This window comes from Zosterops lateralis (assembly GCF_965231275.1).
Source record: "Zosterops lateralis genome assembly, chromosome: 20".
Taxonomy (NCBI): Eukaryota; Metazoa; Chordata; class Aves; order Passeriformes; family Zosteropidae; genus Zosterops; species Zosterops lateralis.
Genome location: NC_139780.1, coordinates 5,678,278 through 5,695,253, shown reverse-complemented (window position 1 = coordinate 5,695,253; position 16,976 = coordinate 5,678,278). Strand labels below are relative to the sequence as shown.

At 44.2% G+C, this 16,976-nt stretch overlaps 2 protein-coding genes across 8 annotated transcripts; one reads left to right on the top strand and one right to left on the bottom strand.

Moving 5' to 3' along the window:
* Positions 1-11: 11 nt before the first annotated feature.
* DOLK (dolichol kinase) lies at positions 12-6,429 on the top strand. Of its 5 annotated transcripts, none has more exons than XM_083875723.1 (2): positions 12-78; positions 1,913-6,429. In XM_083875723.1, the coding sequence occupies exon 2, from the start codon at positions 2,011-2,013 to the stop codon at positions 3,580-3,582; it is 1,572 nt and encodes a 523-aa protein (XP_083731849.1). In that variant the 5' UTR covers positions 12-78; positions 1,913-2,010; the 3' UTR covers positions 3,583-6,429. The 5 variants fall into 5 exon arrangements, with proteins under 5 accessions (XP_083731849.1, XP_083731852.1, XP_083731848.1 ...); XM_083875726.1 differs by lacking the exon at positions 12-78 and adding an exon at positions 159-197; XM_083875722.1 differs by lacking the exon at positions 12-78 and adding an exon at positions 357-501.
* On the bottom strand, positions 5,787-11,731 carry PHYHD1 (phytanoyl-CoA dioxygenase domain containing 1). Of its 3 annotated transcripts, none has more exons than XM_083875729.1 (11): positions 11,621-11,731; positions 10,556-10,714; positions 9,957-10,032; positions 9,779-9,826; positions 8,407-8,462; positions 8,154-8,216; positions 8,038-8,059; positions 7,555-7,683; positions 6,932-7,048; positions 6,660-6,786; positions 5,787-6,491 (listed from the first exon to the last, which is right to left on the bottom strand). In XM_083875729.1, exons 2-11 carry the CDS (start codon positions 10,652-10,654, stop codon positions 6,446-6,448), a joined length of 783 nt encoding a protein of 260 aa, XP_083731855.1. In that variant the 5' UTR covers positions 10,655-10,714; positions 11,621-11,731; the 3' UTR covers positions 5,787-6,445. The 3 variants fall into 3 exon arrangements, with proteins under 3 accessions (XP_083731855.1, XP_083731853.1, XP_083731854.1); XM_083875727.1 differs by having other exon boundaries at positions 11,518-11,632; XM_083875728.1 differs by having other exon boundaries at positions 10,556-10,750; positions 11,518-11,621.
* Between the last annotated feature and the right edge of the window lie 5,245 nt (positions 11,732-16,976).

The following is a 16,976-nucleotide window of genomic DNA, read 5'->3' as shown; positions in this document are numbered from 1 at the left end:
AAGCCACGCCCCTCTGGACGCGCCCCCACCGGTGGGTCATGTGACAGGAGGCGCGGCAAGATGGCGGCGTCCCGTGAGGTGGGTGCGCGTTGGGCTCCCGGGGGCGGGGCCGCGGCTTCGCGCTGGAACCGGGAATCACCCGGGAGCGCTTCCGACACCTACCCCGGGCGGATGTCGCTCCCAGTAGCGGAGGCTGGGTTGGTGGTGTCGCGGCTGAGGTGGACGGGAGGCGGCGGCGAGCGGCGTGGAAGGACAGGGCGCGGGCAGCCCACGGGTTGAGGGGAGTCCACAGCGCTGCGGGGGCGTGGGGAAGAGAGGGAGCGGGCAGGGGCTGCAGCGAGGCGAGGGTACCAGCCGTTTGGCGGCACGTCAGTGGGAAGCTTCCCTGCCCTGAGCAAACGGGATGCGAATCACGAAACTGGCTCGAACCGTAGGGCGATGGGTCCCGTTCCATGACGAGAGAGCGGCAGTGCCGAGGAGCTTCATGCTACCTGAAAAACGGTGTGGAGGGGGGGATTGCGGCAGGCACAAAGAAACGAAATAACTCAGCACTGAAATACATCGCCTTGCAGATTGTCAGGTCTAAACACTCGCCCAGGGTGGAATTCTGCCGAGTCTTGCAGCCAGGCGGGGAAGCTGCCCTTGATACAAGAGATGGGGTGCAAGCTTAAGGTTGCCAGACTTGAGTAGGAGGACTCCGTCTTTGGTTGGCAGGTGACATTTACTCTGCTGCTTCTCCAATAAGCCTCAGGCTTCCCCCTCCCCACTGCTCAGAAACAGCAGCGAGAGAACCCTAAAACCATTACTGGTTGGAGAAAGATATTGCCCAGACCAGTTCTGTTTTATTGACTGCATGAATAATTCTTCTCCTGTTTAGAAATTAATTGCAATGACAAAAGATTACACTTGGCCTGCTGGAGCTGTGTAGCAACAGTGCATGCAATGAAGCTGTTTTGCAATCAAGTATTTCAGGCTATGTGAATAAGGATGCCAAAAAGCAATCTATCAATAATTAAGTTTTCAGTACAGTCATAAATATCTAAACACTGCAGACACACTGTCTAAGGAAGTTTGACAGTACAAACTGTAATAGTTCCTCAGTGATATTGCTGTTATTTTGTCAGCTTTGTAATCTGGTGTCAGCATTCAACACTGGCTGAAAACCCAAAAGAGAACCTTAAATAAACTTCCATGAGGGAGCTGCTGTAGATATTGGCAATGAGACTTGGGGAGCAGAATTCAGTAAGACCTTGCTGCTAATCAGCTTAAGGGTGGGCCAGAAAGGATGAAGTAATGCAGTTTCACAACTGGATCATCCATAATATTTCCAACAGAAATAAAGAACCTGAGACCTTCAAAGACCCCAGAAGAGGTGCCAGTGTAATGGCTGAGGTTTATAAATGCCTGATTATCGAGTTATGTATCCATAGAGAAATCAAAGTTGCCAGGAAGCAATAAATGCTGGTGAGAATTGCACCATGTTGCCAATGTCTGTAATTCTTTGAAGAAGATAAGATGAGATTTAACCTAACAGAGTAAATATGCCTGTTGCTCATTATGTCAGCTTCTTATCTTCCAGTCCAAAAGTTTAAAGGAAAGACTGGTTTGCAGGACAGCTGTCACTGGGCTGTGAGCCTTCACTTAGAGAAGGTGAAGTGCAAGATTGGCTCACCTCACTGGTTTTATATATTTTTAAGTATCTGTGTGTTGACATTAGTAATTGGCACGTAACTATCAGTTTAAATTGAGTTTGAGAACAAAATAGCTGTGCAAACACCGTACCTGTCCAAGTAGCTGCTTTAATTGCTTGCTGCTTTTTTTTTGTTTCTTTGGGTTTGTTTTGGTTTGGTTTTTTGGGTTTTTTTGGGGGGTTGTTTGTTGTTGATTTTTTTTTTTGTTTGTTTTTTAATAGGAATCTCAATAGCATGGACGGGAATTCTTCCTAACAGACAACTGAGCACATTGGGACTGCTGAGATCCTGCAAGCTGGAGGCAGGCCGGGCTGGAACCATGCTGAACAAGCCAGTGGTGGTGGAGTCGCTGCTGGTGTTTGCCGTGGCGCTGTCGGTGCACGCGGTGGTGTGGGACCGCTTCTCCTGGTGTGCCCTGGCTTTGGCCGTCCAGGCCTTCTACGTCCAGTTCAAATGGGACCGGCTGCTGCAGCAGGGAGGGGCTGTGTTCCAGTTCCGGGGGGCGGCCAACAGCGGCCTCCTGCCCGCCAGCATGGTCATCCCCCTGCTGGGGGTGGTGATGAAGGAGAGGTGCAGGGCTGCCGGCATCGTCTACTTCGAGCGCTTTGGCATCGTGGTGGCTTCCACAGGAATGCTGCTCGCCCTCTTCCTGTCCGTCTTAGCAGTTGGCATCACCAAACCCATGCCAACCAACACTTGCATCCTGACTGGTGTTGCTGGCAGTGTGATTGTCTACACCATGAAACATTCCTTGACTGTCTCAGAAGTGATAGAGGTTCTAGAGGTGCTGCTCATTTTTGTCTACCTCAGTATGATCTTGCTGTATTTGTTGCCTCGATGTTTTACTCCTGGAGAAGCACTGCTGGTTCTTGGAGGTGTGAGTTTTGTTCTCAATCAGCTCATTAAACGCTCACTGAATGTAGTCGAGGGGAGAGGGGATCCCATTGACTTCTTCCTTCTGGTAGCAGTTGTCGGAGTTGTTCTTCTTGGTCTTTTTTTTACTGTGCTCTTCATTTTCATGGATTCAGGCACGTGGATCTCCTCCATGTTTTTCCACATGATGACAGCAGTGTTAGGCTTAGGGGTCATCATGCCTTGGCTGTACCGACTGATCCAGAGGAACCCTCTGTTCTGGCTGCTCCAGTTTCTGTTTCAGACACAGACAAGACTTTACCTTCTTGTGTATTGGACTTTCTTGGCTGCCTCGGCATGTGGTGTAGTTTTCTACCAGAATGCTAAGAGATCATCTGAATCTAAAAAACACCAAGCCTCGACTATAACCAGGAAATATTTCCATTTAATTGTTGTAGCTACATATGTTCCTGGACTAATTTATGACCGCCAGCTCCTCTACGTTGCTGCAGTGCTGTGTCTGGCAGTGTTTATCTTCTTAGAGTATGTTCGGTACTTCAGGATCAAACCCTTTGGACAAACCCTGAGGCATTTGCTCTCTCTCTTCTTGGATGAAAGAGACAGTGGACCTCTAATCTTGACTCATATTTATCTCCTCCTTGGCATGTCCCTCCCAGTGTGGTTGTTTCCCAGGTCTTGTGCTCCTAAAGGCACCTTGCCTGGGGCAGGAGCACTGGTTCCCTACTCCGGGGTATTGGCAGTAGGGGTAGGAGACACCATTGCCTCTGTTTTTGGCAGTACAATGGGGGAAATCAAATGGCCAGGAACAAAGAAGACCTTTGAAGGGACAATGACAGCTATTTTTGCTCAGATCATTGCTGTGGCTCTCATTCTGATCTTTGACAACAGTGTGAACCTGAACGCCAGCTACGCCTGGATTCTGGCATCTGTGAGTTTGGTTTCTCTGTTGGAAGCTTACACCACTCAAATTGATAATCTGCTGCTGCCTCTCTACCTCCAGATCATGCTCATGGCATAGAAGCACTTCCAGGAACAGCATTTTCTCCCTTCCTAGAGAAAGGTACTAGGAAATGCACTGTAATGAAAGCTCAAAGCTGATCTTTTGGTACAGCAGAGAAACTTGTTGAGAACAGAAATGAAAAGGACTTATTTAAAATAAAGGTTTTGATTTGATCTTGTTTTTACACCTGTCAAAAATAGCCAGATTTATGTTCTAACACCAACAAACATGACTGATAAAAACAGTAATTGTATTTAATAAAGCAATTTAAGTTTCTTCTGGGTGCTCAAGGGAAGCAGAGGAAGAAGAGGTAAGTCGATTAGAGAGGAAAAAATAAGCAAGTCTCTCAGATGTTCCTACCTCTGTACTGTACCTTGTTTTCTGCACTGAGTCCTGTGTCTTGTGTTCAATGTGTGAACTCTTGTTCCTGTGTAAGCACAATGTAAAGCATGTTTGATAATGAGGGTGGGCACAGAAACCAGGTACAAATGTCCAGCTACATCCAGTCCTCATCAGAAAGAGCCAAAACCACACCACAATGCACAAACACAACTCCAAAATCAGTAGCTGCCACAGCTGAGTTATGCAGGGTGGGTGGTGAAGGTTTGGGAATGTCAGACACTCCTCATTCCAGACCATACTAATAAAAGCAGTGAATCTTTAGCCCTGAAGTTTGCTTCAGAAAGAAAAATATTTTCTCTTTCTCAAGATTTCATCTCTAAATTAACTGAGAATGAATATGGGGTGAAAATTAAGTCACAGCTAAAACTAATTACACATTAATCCTGAAAGCAGAAAATCTGTTGAAGTCAATAAAATTTTCTACTATTACACTGTCCTACTTCTCACATTTTTTCAGCCAGATGTTTAATCAAATAATTTATAAAAATGCTTCTATCAACAAATTGACTAAAGCTACCGAAGTCCATCCATTTAATTAAAATTACAGCTACCATTTTGTGGCCAAAAAACCCCACTTCATTTCTATGTATGAAACCCTTCTGTATCAACAGTCTCTTCTCACTGTTTTGCCCACTGTCCATTAGAACAAAACACAAATGTCCTTCCTGTCTCCAGGGATGTGTCCAATCAGGAGATTGTCATTCCAGGATTCTAGTTTGCATCATGAAGTTCACTTCTGACCCTTTTTTAATTCACTTTTGGGAACAGTTTGGGGGAAGTCCAACTTAAACAACACTGTCCTGCAGGCCTGTAGCTCTGAGACCATGCCTTGGGAGGGAGGATAAGACCAGGGATGGAGTGAAGCCAGTCCTGAGTCAGCAGAATTGGCTCCAGAATCCAATCTTGTGTGTCCCTGCAACAAGCCAGGACTGGAATAGCTGAGAAGCAGCATTGCCCAATTCATCCCCCTGCCTGGGAAGGGCTCCTGAGATTTGGTGCTGCTTTCCCTGAGGATGCCAGAGTTGGCCAGAGCTGGTTAGTAACAGAAAATTGTCAGATGCGCTGTAGAATCCAAACTCAGTAACTGCTGGGCTGTTTCCTTCACATTTAACAGGGAATCCTGCCCATCAATCCAGCTTTTTTATTTATGTACTTGAAGCAGATGGTTTTGCATGCTGCAGGTAGTGGTGCAAGTCAGGACAAATTATCCTTCCTCAGCAGAATTCTAAACTATTAACTCCTCTCCTGGAAAGATGCTGACAAAACTTGAGTTGCTTCTGTCACAAGCCACAGCCTTCACCACTGACATCATGGTGACCTCTGGAGGTAGAGAAATTTGCTTTCCCTCCACCCTGCTTCCAACTTTTGAACAAACTGTAGAAAAGGCAGTTTTTGAATGCAGAAATTTTGCATTAAATGTTCCTGCTGCTGCCCTGACCCAGCTCCCCAATTTACTTTTGAGAGAGATGAGTCAGTAAGATTTGGGTCCACTCTGCCACGGCCCTCAGCAGCCTTAGGGTGACTCTGATATAATTCCTGCATTGGTGACACTGGGCTCCTATCTCAGAGTTGCCAGTCCTGGTGAAATCGCACCTACACAGCTTCTGTTCAGTTCAGGATACAGACTAAAGCTTGCCCAGGGTGTAGCTTGCATTTCCAAACATTCCTTGTTATAAGTTGGTTTGGGTTTGGTGAGGTTTTGAGGATAGAAATTGTTCTTGTGCATACTGAGAGTTCCAGCTGCTCACCAGACAATTTAGCACTGTCCCCATCTGTTGGGAGGTCATACTGTGTCTTCCTCAAAGAAAATACGATAGAGATGAGAAGGAAAATGTCTATATTTTTATTTAGGTGTAAAGAGTTTGATTTAGGTTTTTTGTTTCCATCATTTCAACATGAATGTTTAAAGATTGTCATATTTTTAATTACAACCAGAGATAAAACACTCAGCTACTGTCTGCAAGGAGTATTTAGAAGATTGACTATAAAAAGCTGACCTCCTGCTTCTTTTTACCCACTACAGGATTGTTTTAAATCACTGTTATTTGAACAGTAAGACAGAAAGCTAGGGGTGAAACTCAAACTTCTCCCCACAACATGTTATCATCTGCATTGCTGGAGTCAACCAGCCAAGAAATACACTTAAGCTCCTAAACACAAGAAAATACTGAGTATCTGCAAGGAGAAATACTTGGTAAGTGGTCCCAATCGAAGTGCAATGGTCTTAATTGGTTTGTTTTCAAGACTGAAGGTGTTTCCTTACCAAAAGGACTGGGTGACTACTCTCATACTGGCAGGACTCCTGCTGCAGTAGAATCTTCTGTCTACTGCAGGTTTTGGGCCGTGACAACGGTCCCAGTTTTGAGGAGGAGGATGAATGAACATTGAGAGCTGATCTAGGGAAGGTTGTTTTTAAAGAGACCGTGAATGAACAATCAGAAAGGAATATTGATCAGCTATTGACTCCACAAGCCAGTCACTAAGTGTAGAGTGATGGAAAAGGCAGTTCAGGAGTTGGCTGGAGCCTAGGGAGTAAAGAAGAAATAAAAGCAAAACTTCAGAGGTTATTCCAGTTCTGCAGGTACGAAATCAACACCAGCTGAGATACTACCAACAAACTGACCCCCAACATTATCCTATTGCACTGGAAAGGCTTCAATTTCCTCTGGCACCTGTGAGGATCACCCCCTTACCAGTTCTCTTTGCTCCAGGTGGTGCCTTTGGCTTCCATCACGTGGAAGGTGAACGCATGGCGAGAAGACTCTGAGCTATTCAGTTCACTCTTATGGACAACCTCACCATGGATGAGGATAAGTCCACCTGTGGGAAAAAATCACCTGGACTGCTGTTTTCCAAAAGATGACTCTGGCTTTCCAGTGGAAGGGAAGGTACAGGGTTAAAATATGATTTTAGCTCCCTTATGTTATCTTGTGCTGTGAAGCACCACATTTGGGGCTGTTTGTACCTTTACTTATAGGCAGAGGTATGAACTGCTTGTCATCATAGGCTGGCTCTGAGCCTACAAATTCTACACATGTTGAGGCACCTGAAGCTGCACGGACCATCCTCCTGGTAATCCCATCTGCAAATCCACATAATAAGCAAGCACACAGAAAATTAAACACCCTGCTAAATTCTGCACAGCAAAGGAACAATGTCAGTGATTTCTCTTGGCAATAATAAGAACTTTATTATAACTATATTCACACTTTCCTTAGTAATTTGGCTGGGGTCTTTTTCATCAAGTAGAGATTTAGGATTTTCCAGCTGTGGCAGAAACAGATCAAACAGCTGCCTTTTGTTTGCCTTTTTGGCCCCTTCTGTGCATTGCAACAGACTCTTAGGAACACAAATAGTCGCACACTTAAGCAAAGCCAACCTTTGGTCCATTTGTGCTTTCTATAGGAGCACAAACCATGATAGGAGTACAGCTGGCTCCAGGATTTGAGGAATGAGTGGCTCAAAACCTGAAGAGCATTACGATTACACTCACTGAGTGAATCTTTAGGTGAGCAGAAGTTTAAAGCTACCCTGTGTGCTCTAGAGGACTGTGCTGGTGACCAGCAATGGTCACACACATGCTCTTACTGGTGTGAGAGCCAGGGATGAACCACAAACAGCCATTCTCCTGTGTGGCATCTTCCAGGGCGATCCAGAACCCCAGGACTCTGCCCAGAGGCTCTGTGTGCAGGAAGGTGGCATCCTGGTGTGGTGTCACTGCAAGAAAAGACTGTCATTGGGGTCTTTAATGGGATACAGTTCCTCTAGAAGGATTTCAGTGTTGCATCTCCCTGACTCAGAGCCCTCCCCTGCCCACCCACCTATCACACACATTAAATCTTACATTAAAATTCCACCTTTTACCCTGCTGCAAATGTAAAAGCAGCTCTTTGTTCAAGCCGCATATGATGTAGAAACTTTTCGGAAAAATGTAGATTTCAAAGATTTTTAAGAAGGTCTGGACCACCAAACTCACAGGTTTAAATCTGATTCTGAGCCTTTTCCCTGGTAATATTCCTTTCCTAAAGGAGCATTATCTGCAGTGTGATATCAAGATAACACAAATCTCACCTTCACCACCAATGCCAGGTTGCTGCAAAGAAAAAAAAAGTGATGTGTGAAGAGTTTCACAGCTTCTCACTTAACAGGGTCTTATTTCTTGAGTGACAAGACGTGAATTACTGTACCTTGAAGATATACATGCTCTGCACAACTACTGGTCTCTCAAGTCCTAGTTTTCTCCCCAGTTCCTGCAAAAAAGAAAAAAAAAATTCCAAGATTTATGTTTTCTGCACACTATTTAGCATTATTATTTAAAGATATTTAAATTTCCTTTCACTGACAAAATTACTCCCCCTGCCAGTGTGGAAAACTAACATTAACTACTCTGCAATTTATTTTTCTTCCCCAAGACCATTCTAGGAAGCAGTAATAGCTCACCTGCACCTTGGGGGAGTGTGTGATTTGCTTGAAGACAGGATCATAAGCGTGCAGAGCTAAGGGGAAAGAAAAGGCTCAGATAGAAGATTTCAGGAAGAGAAGGAAATGCAGCTCTCAGTGATGAGCTGCAGACACCACAGCCAAGCAGGGTAAATTGCAGCCAGAAACCTTCATCCCTCCCAAGACAGATAAATGTGACAGGACACTTACATCATTAAAGACCATAAATATAATCACTCCCTGGCCACAAACTGCACACACATAAAAGCTAATGTACAACAGAGTGAACAAAATGGAATATTATGTGATTCAGTATTATATTACACAAGTGACAACTATTACACATGACCCTGAGGCACATTTATTCAGGGTGAATCCATCCTTAAAAACACATCTCTTAAGACCTACCAGAAAAGTGAAGTACTGCAAAAAGGACCTAGAGCTCATCTTTGGTGCCCTTCAGAGAGCCCCAGCCAGCAGGTCAGTGTTTGTGCAGACTCTTGCCACAACCCAGCTCTGACAAATCCACAAAGCAAAGACTCAGAGTTGTGCCTCCAGCTCATTCTGATCAGATTTGCCACGAGAACACTTGCCCAAGTCCAGCAGGAGCTGCTCTCAAGCAAGGGATGAGACTTGACCAAAATGAGTAATTACAGAAAATAAGACTAGAAAAGGCTTTTGAATTGTTAAGTTGCTGGGTCAGCAGGAATCTACAGTTGTTTTCACTTCCCCTGAAGAAAAGCTGAAGCATGACAGAATGGCAGTGGGCCTGGGAAGAAGAGAGTGTTTTTCTGAGAAAACCAAAGAACAGTAACTCTTAGTACTGAATTTCCAGCTGTAGTGAAGTTTAGTCAGAACAAAGTTCACATTTGCAGGTGGAGGGAATCCTGCTCTCGTTTTCCATGTATTGTTTCAAAACAAAAGAGATCAAAATGCAAGTCCAGGAACTGGTAGAAAATTAGGTCAAACAGACCAGTAAGGGTAAAGAAAAGGTGTTGGTGGGACAGAGGGCAGCTTCAATATCAGCAACCCAGCACAGGATACAGGAGAGAGTTTGGTCTGTACTGAATGTCAATAGTCTCAGGTGGTAAATTCTCAGAGCAAATCTCTTACATAAAAGAGCCAAGGGCTGAAGTCCAAACTTTCACATGTCAGTGACTCTGAGCTATTCATCGCTGAGAAACCTCTGAGAAGGGGTTTTTGAAAAGGATTGGAACAGAACATACAGTCCTCTGAGAGCAGAGAGTGAGGGGCAGCATGGAAAGCATTGCAGAGACAGTTATGTACAGTGAGTAGGTCTGCAGAAATCCTCATGTCTGAAAGCCACATCTCTTTTGTCCATCCCTCTCCAAACCCCATCCTTTAAACATACCGTGGCCAATTTTGCTGACAGACTTCTCCTTTGGAATTAGAAAGTTACCTACAAAACAAAACCATAATTTAACATTGTTTGAAAAGCAGGAATCATTCCTTGAGCTGGAAACTGCCCCCTGATCCCTCACTCAGCCTTTTCCCATCCCCTCCATGTAGCTAACTCAGGCAGGGCTTACCTTTCCCATCCAAAACACCTTTCTCAAAGAAGAATCTAATCTTGTCTCCACTGGTTAGGAAATAATCCGAGCTACCCTGCCAGGGATAAGAGCCCAGTAAAGATAGCATTCTCGTAAAAACATAAATGAACCTTCAATCAAAGCATTAACACTCACCTGCAACTTTTTCCCACCAAGCCACAGCATAAACAAAACACAGTGAAAAATCACTCATAAAAAGGCTTTCCACAACACCACATGTCTTGGTGCTTACCAAGGCTTTATAAAAACATCTCACATAGAGATTACCTTTGCTTTTCTTTTGCTGGCTGCCTGGCAAATAACCAGTTTTCTGTCTGCAGAACATGTACAAAGTATATCTGTGAGACATACCTGTGGCTACCAGGGGTTCAAAGCACAGCAGAGCCACACACTGATAACACTCTTCAAAACATCCCAGCAAACGTTTGCAGAAAGCTGGAGAGCAAATTCCTTTCCCTGTGTTATGTTCAGTTAGAAGGAAGAGTCATGTTACCCCAGAGTGAACCCTGATCAGCAATTTGCCTTTTTCCTTCCTCTTTCCAGCTCTCCAAGAGGGGCAGCCCTGCCCTTCTCGGTACCTGCGCCTGGAGCTGCTCCTCCTCCCTGGTGGAGAACGCGGTGCGGCAGTGCGGCGGCACTTCCATCTCCGCGACGATTTTCTGGATCTGACTCCTCATGCTGTCACATTCCTCTGCGCTGAAAAACTGCTCCAGGACAAGGAAGCCATCCTTATGGAACTAGAAGAGACCGGGTGACTGCTCGTCCCCAGAGTCCTCGGGGGAAGCAGCACAAAGCAAGAGAAAACACTATACAGTGTGAAAAGCATCCCAGCTCCAGCTCCGCAGCCAGGCAGCACGTTCTTAATTTTTAATTTCAGGAGGGGCTTCTGTTGCAAAAGGTTCATTAAGAGGCTGAAATGCCAAGCAGTTAAGAACAATCTATTTCAACCCCCCCAGTCTACAAAACAGAGATCTCATCACCAGAGCCTTTTTGTGGTTCAACGATATCTTATCTAACACCTGCAAACAGCAGCTATTAAACTGCCAAGCCCACTAACACAAACAGGGCAGTCATACTTGTGCCAAATCAGAATGAGATTTCTTTACAAGCTGGAAAGCTTTGTTTTCTCTAAGGAAAAAAATCCCTGGGTGATTTCTCACAGTTCACTACACAATCCTTTGCAGAACGAACTCTGTTGGCAGTGAACTTAGTTTCTTTATATAGAATGCCCCAGAGATTATCCTTTGCCAGGAAGATTTCGAATTCAGGGTTGAGAGCAGAGCAGCAGACAGAAAGGGCACAGGAGAAATCCCTCCAAGAGCTCCGTGGGACAAGATGCCGCCGGAAGAGTTTGTTGCCATAACACTCACGCACTAAAATTAACGTAATACAAGAAGCTGAGGAGAATATAAAGTGTTTGTAAAGCAGATCTTGGCTAGTCCTGCTGACAGGCTAACTAGCAGTGACTGTATCTCACTCACAGTGTCACCTGCCTGCACTCCGGACGCGCTCCCTCCCCGCAGAGCAGCTCTGTCCTTACCTTCTGGATCTGCTGTTGGGTTAGGGATGCCATCGGGGCAGAAGCTCCCCAGAGCCCACCGCCAACACCGCGATGCCACCCGCGCTCTGCAGGGCTGACTCACCGCCTCTCCACGTGATCCTTATCCCAGCATGTGATAAAAGCCAGCGCTGGGTAGTTGGACTCTTGCACAGCTCGAGATTTTTGTCCCCACCGCCAGTTCTTTGTTGCTGGCAGGGACGTTCAGGACTGCACAGTATTGCTTTGGCTCTTGGTGGTAACAAAGCACGCAAAATTTTTCTATTCAAGTGCAATCACAAACTTGATGAACACTTGAGCTCCAAGGAGGAATCACTTTTAATTAATAGCCCAGCTTCAAAAATGGGACAGTTAAACTGGTAAGGGGGGGTTAAAATAAGATTCAAGTGTGAAGATCAAGATGCCTTAGAACAAATTTAAAGTACTGATTCAGGGTCTTACAGAGCCCTCTTTGCTTAGTCAGTGAGTCCTGCCAGCACTTTAGCATATCCCCTGAAAGGGCTCCCCAGCTCAGGATGTGACAGACTAAAGGGTGGTAAAGAGCTTTCACTGAAGGTTTGGTAAAACCCATGAAGAATACTTCTGCTATTTTCATTCACAGCCGCTTTTTGGTAATTTAAACTTTCACTTGCTCTGTTCGCTCTCCTGCAGCTCCAGAAGTCCATGTAATATTTACAAATAAGTAAAGCCAAATCTACACAAAGTTCAAACCAGAGGACAAAAATACAGAAAGTAGGTCTAAAAGTCACAGTGGGAGGAACAGCTGCCAGCCCAGCGGTGGCGCTGCCAGCCAACACATCCCTCCCATTGGGAATCCTTGGGGAAGGTTATTTTCTCTAGAAGAAAACGTGTTTAGGTTATTTTCTCTAGAAGAAAACGTGTTTGGCTCCTACAGGAAACACCGAAAACACCCTTGCAGCAGCACTTCACAAAAATAGTACCATGGGGGCGGGTTCTTGCATCGCTCACCCAGCCAAAGGAAAACCCAGCAAAAGGAAGGAATGCAAAATGCTCACAGAAAAGTGTTTACATCCAAGCAACTGAAAATCCATTTAAAGAGAGGCTGTTTGAAAAAATTAAGTTTTCTATTCTGTAAATATTGTGGATAAAATCCCTCCACATCTTACTAGATTTTTTTTTAATAAAGAGGAAATTAGGAGTTTAACTTTTTTTCAGGCTTTTCCCTGTACACAGGAGAATATTAATTCAATAGCTTAAAAAGTTAAATTCTGCCAGAGACTTTAATCAAAAAATATTCCTGTAGTTCCCCCTTCCTCTTAACAGTCTCTCACCAACTGATGGAGTGGAAAAGTTTTTAAGGCAGATGCATGACCAGGGATGAAAAAACCAGCTGTAGGCTGTTGCCTGCAAGGTGATTGTGTGACCCACCTCACCCCTCCCCGGGAGGCAGCAATCCTGGAGAAACACTCCTGGAAAACACTCCCACACCGCTCCTTAGTCCCTCTCCGTCACTGTCGTGTCACGTCCTCCTCATTCCCACACCGGGTGTTTTTTTCCAGCAATTTATCGCGTCACCTTCTCCACTCCCCGCCTTACGCACACACCATGACTCCAGAGGCTGTTTTGGTTCATGCCACAGCAGCAAACCACAGTTTTCCTGTTCCGTGGAATGTTTTGAACAATAGAAATAGCAGATCAAAAATAAATAGCAGATAAAAAGCAAACAATGCAGCAGCTACCAGTAGATAAAACCCATCCTGGTTCCAGGAGCTTTCCTTGTCTGTCCTTAGGAGTCCTCCTGTTCTTTCCCACTCTGGCTGTGCCCCTGTTTTGAGGCTCAGAAAGACCTTTCCAGCAAAAGGAAAACCACTCTGGCCACGCAATGCCCAAAAAAAGTCAAAGAGAAGGATGCCACCGTTGTAAAGCCTCTCCCCGTAAGTTTATGCAGAAAGGTTGACAGTACTTAGACAAAACTGGGAAATGGCTCCTTTTTCTTCCCTTCCTCCTCCTCCAAGAGTTCTTTTTGCAGATCCAGCATTTTCTCCTGCCAGCTCTGCAAGAAAACTTCTGGCAAACTCTATTGGAGGCTGCCAAAGCCCATCCCACATCTGTAGGAAAGGTACAGATCAAGTGTTTCAAAAGCCTTTTGGACTGGTACAATTATCCCAATAAGGGTTCCTATTGAAGCCAATTGGAGCCAAGCCAGCTCAAGAAGCTCAGCACTCACACCAAAACTGCTGCCAGGGTTATCAGGGAGGAAAAATTTCCACTGGACCACCTCACTTCTCCTGAAGTCTTTGATATGATCAGCAACAAGAATACTTAATGAGAAACAAGGAGCAAAGAAAGCATGATTTCCTCAGCTCCTCAAAGACCAGGTAAATCCTCCAAAAGGTAAATCAGCCAAAAGGAGCTGAGGTCCAGGTGAGCCTTAGATGACAAGGGACATTTTATCTTCTCCTTTCTTGGTTCAGTCCTACATTTCATTAAAACTCATCAATAAGCAGCATTACAAATTCCCACTCACCTGCTTACGTTCTCTGTCAGAAGTGGGACCAATGTCACTGTGGTCAAGTAGTCACGGACAAAGGAAGTGAGGGAAGGCAAAACACAAGAGAAACACCTTTCTACACAATAAAAGAGCTGCACAGAAATTCAAATTTTCTTTGCAAGTCACAGACTGATTCTCTGTAACACATCATGAATTGGGAAAGATGCTATCTTGCCAGCATTTCCAGTTAAGAAGCCCATGGGGAAGGCAGGTACTGAAATAATTTACCAGTCTAAAGACAATTCCTATGGTAACAGCCTTAAAACTCAGCAACAGAAACTGTTTCAGACATTTGTTGAAGTGATAGTGAAATCTGTGACACAGCCCCAGCTTGTCACAGAGCGGCACCTCTTTCTCTGTGCATCTACTGAATTCATAAAGGATTGTCATCATCCACACGGACTTTTGTAATGAGTAAAAGAACCCAATAATCCTACACAATAGCTGGAATTACAAACATCTGTGTTTTGAAAAGTGACATCATGGAAGGCTGAATGCCTTCATACACAGGAAACACCAAAGAAAGCAGACATAGAACGAAAATGCAAATTAAAACTTTTATTCTGGTGAAGTGTCCAGTCATACAAGTCTTTCAGAGCAAACAAGAGCAGCCCTCAGTGCTCATGGGGAAGGTGCTGTTGCTCAGCTGCCCAAACAATCCCATGTACAAAGTGAATGTCACGATTCTGAAATGTTACACCAAGTCGCAGGTCTCAGATGCCAAACCACAGCCCTGCTTGTGCATTTACACAATGGGAGTGAACCATGTTTAAGCCATGAGTAGTGACTTATTGAAATGGACACATTTGTCAGCTGTAAAGATGACTCAGGCTCAGTAGCCCCCTTCTCATTAAGTCTCCTCCAGAAAAACTCTTCCATTGTACAATAAAATTCCTTTAAAGGAAACAGAGGGAGGAAGGGATGGAAAATTCCAGGAATCCTAAATTAAGCATTTGTGTGGACTCACACGAAGTTGACCTTTGCCACTGGGATCCAGCAATTCAAGTACTGCTACTTTTGAAACTGGATTTTGGATGTGAGATTTCTGGAGGATTTCATACTCCCAAAGCAGCTGAATATTAACCCACTGCCACAGCTGGAGGGAGAAGGTTGTGAATCAAACTTTAATAATCCTGCCCCATTCCAGTTGTGCTTTGTACACTGTTAGAATGAGGTAGGACAGAAAACACACTTGAGTTTGGCATATGCTCAGGAGAAGCACATTATCCACTGTGGCCAAACAGTAGGGTTAAAATAGAAGAAAAAATTTTGAAGTGAAGTTTAAGCAACAATGTTACTAGTCAGCATCCCCACAGCCTTACCTTAGGTGACTTTCAGAGCAGGTGACTCTGCTTACAGTATGACAGTGTTGTCTGGCAGTGACAAGTCACCTTAGAAGTTAGGAAATCTCTCCATGGTTGAAAAAAAAAAAAAAAAAAAAGCTTTCAAGGGATGACTTGGCTTCAGGCAGGCACTATTACAAATACAATCCAATGAGCAAGTGCCTCTGGGGAGATGTTACATTAACTGAGCTCTAGAGAAGGCACAGCTATTGATGAGGAGGGAAAAAAGTTACTCCTCCCCTGAAGGAAGACTAAAAAAAAAGTTTAAAAATCCAAAGAACTCAAACCATGTGAGTTCCAGTCCAAAGCAGGAAAAGAGGTAAGGAAACAATGTCACAGCCTAAGAATTGATACAACTTGAAACTCTTTTCCAGACAACTCCTCCTCTGTAAAGGATGTGTTATTGTTCTCAAAATTCCTAGACTCAATTGTTAAAGAGGGGGGAAAAAATAAAAGAGGGCTTCACGTGGTTCAGCAACAGAAAGCCACTTAATACTACTTATGGTAATGAACACCAAGAACTTTAATTAAAATGGAGTGAGCTAAATGGAGTGTATAAATGGTAATATGAAAAATAAAAAATGAGGTAGGATATTCAAAAGAAGTAACAATTAATATGAAAGAACAGCACATCATGAAAGATACCTGTAACAGCTATCAAACTACTCAATCTGACAGAGTAAATTACTTCCAGCTGCTGAATTAACTGGGGATCAAATAATAAAATCAGAAAATCACCTGAAACACAGAACAACTTCAGCTAACATTCCAGTGCATAGTGTCAGAGTACAGCACAATTTTACACATTTAATAGGTTTGGTATTCCTTGCCTTTCAGCTGGTTCAAAATAATTAATTGCAACTTATCATTTTTTGGGGTACTTAGCAGGAAAGGTAAAGTGCACGTCACTAACCTTCAATCCTAACGGGATGCGCATCCTTGTGTTCTCCAAGAGTTCAGCTCAGAAGTGCTATTAAGGAAACAGGTGGGTTTAATTCATGTTGCTGTTTGGTTTAACAGCTAATAAATAATCTGGTTTGCTACTGTTTTGAAAAGCTTGTCAAGAGAACAAGACACTGAGCAGGCCAGTGATTATCTGCTTAAACTGAGTGCTTTATGTGAATGGACAGATCTGTGTCAGAAATAAACCCCCTAAGCTTCAGACTGATAGAAAGTTGAAGTAAAATACAGAATATTCATGGATTGAATACTTGCAAGTGAGGATGGATTGTTGATGTAAAGACACCCCTCACAGAATGAGCAATCCATGAAAGTTTGGGAAGTGACTCGCTCTGCTGTGGGTTGAGTTTTGCAGCAGTCCTCAGCCATAAACACATTCAGGACTCATGGTCTAGATCCTATCCTTGCAAGGTTTAAAGCTTTTTCCATCTTATCATACAAGACTGATACCCTGGAATCAAAAGGGAGACCAAGCAGCACATATCAGAAGTAAATAATACATACTGCTTTCTTTCAGAGTGGTAATGTATTTGTGTCACCTTTGTTTCCCATACAGAACATTATCAGACTGCTCATCCCCATTTTGCCACACAGGGAGCTCTCAAGCCCCAGCAGCCATAACCAAG

What these genes read in the sequence shown, in the direction of transcription:
- DOLK (XM_083875722.1), top strand. Translation starts at nt 453, where the DNA reads ATGACGAGAGAGCGGCAGTGCCGAGGAGCTTCATGCTACCTGAAAAAC. An exon ending in TTCATGCTACCTGAAAAACG is followed by an intron (nt 502 to 1,912) that starts GTGTGGAGGGGG and finishes GTTTTTTAATAG; the next exon opens with GAATCTCAATAGCATGGACG.
- PHYHD1 (XM_083875727.1), bottom strand. Translation starts at nt 11,550, where the DNA reads ATGGCATCCCTAACCCAACAGCAGATCCAGAAG. An exon ending in CCCAACAGCAGATCCAGAAG is followed by an intron (nt 10,715 to 11,517) that starts GTAAGGACAGAG and finishes GGTCTCTTCTAG; the next exon opens with TTCCATAAGGATGGCTTCCT. An exon ending in AGAGCATGTATATCTTCAAG is followed by an intron (nt 8,060 to 8,153) that starts GTACAGTAATTC and finishes TTTTCTTTGCAG; the next exon opens with CAACCTGGCATTGGTGGTGA.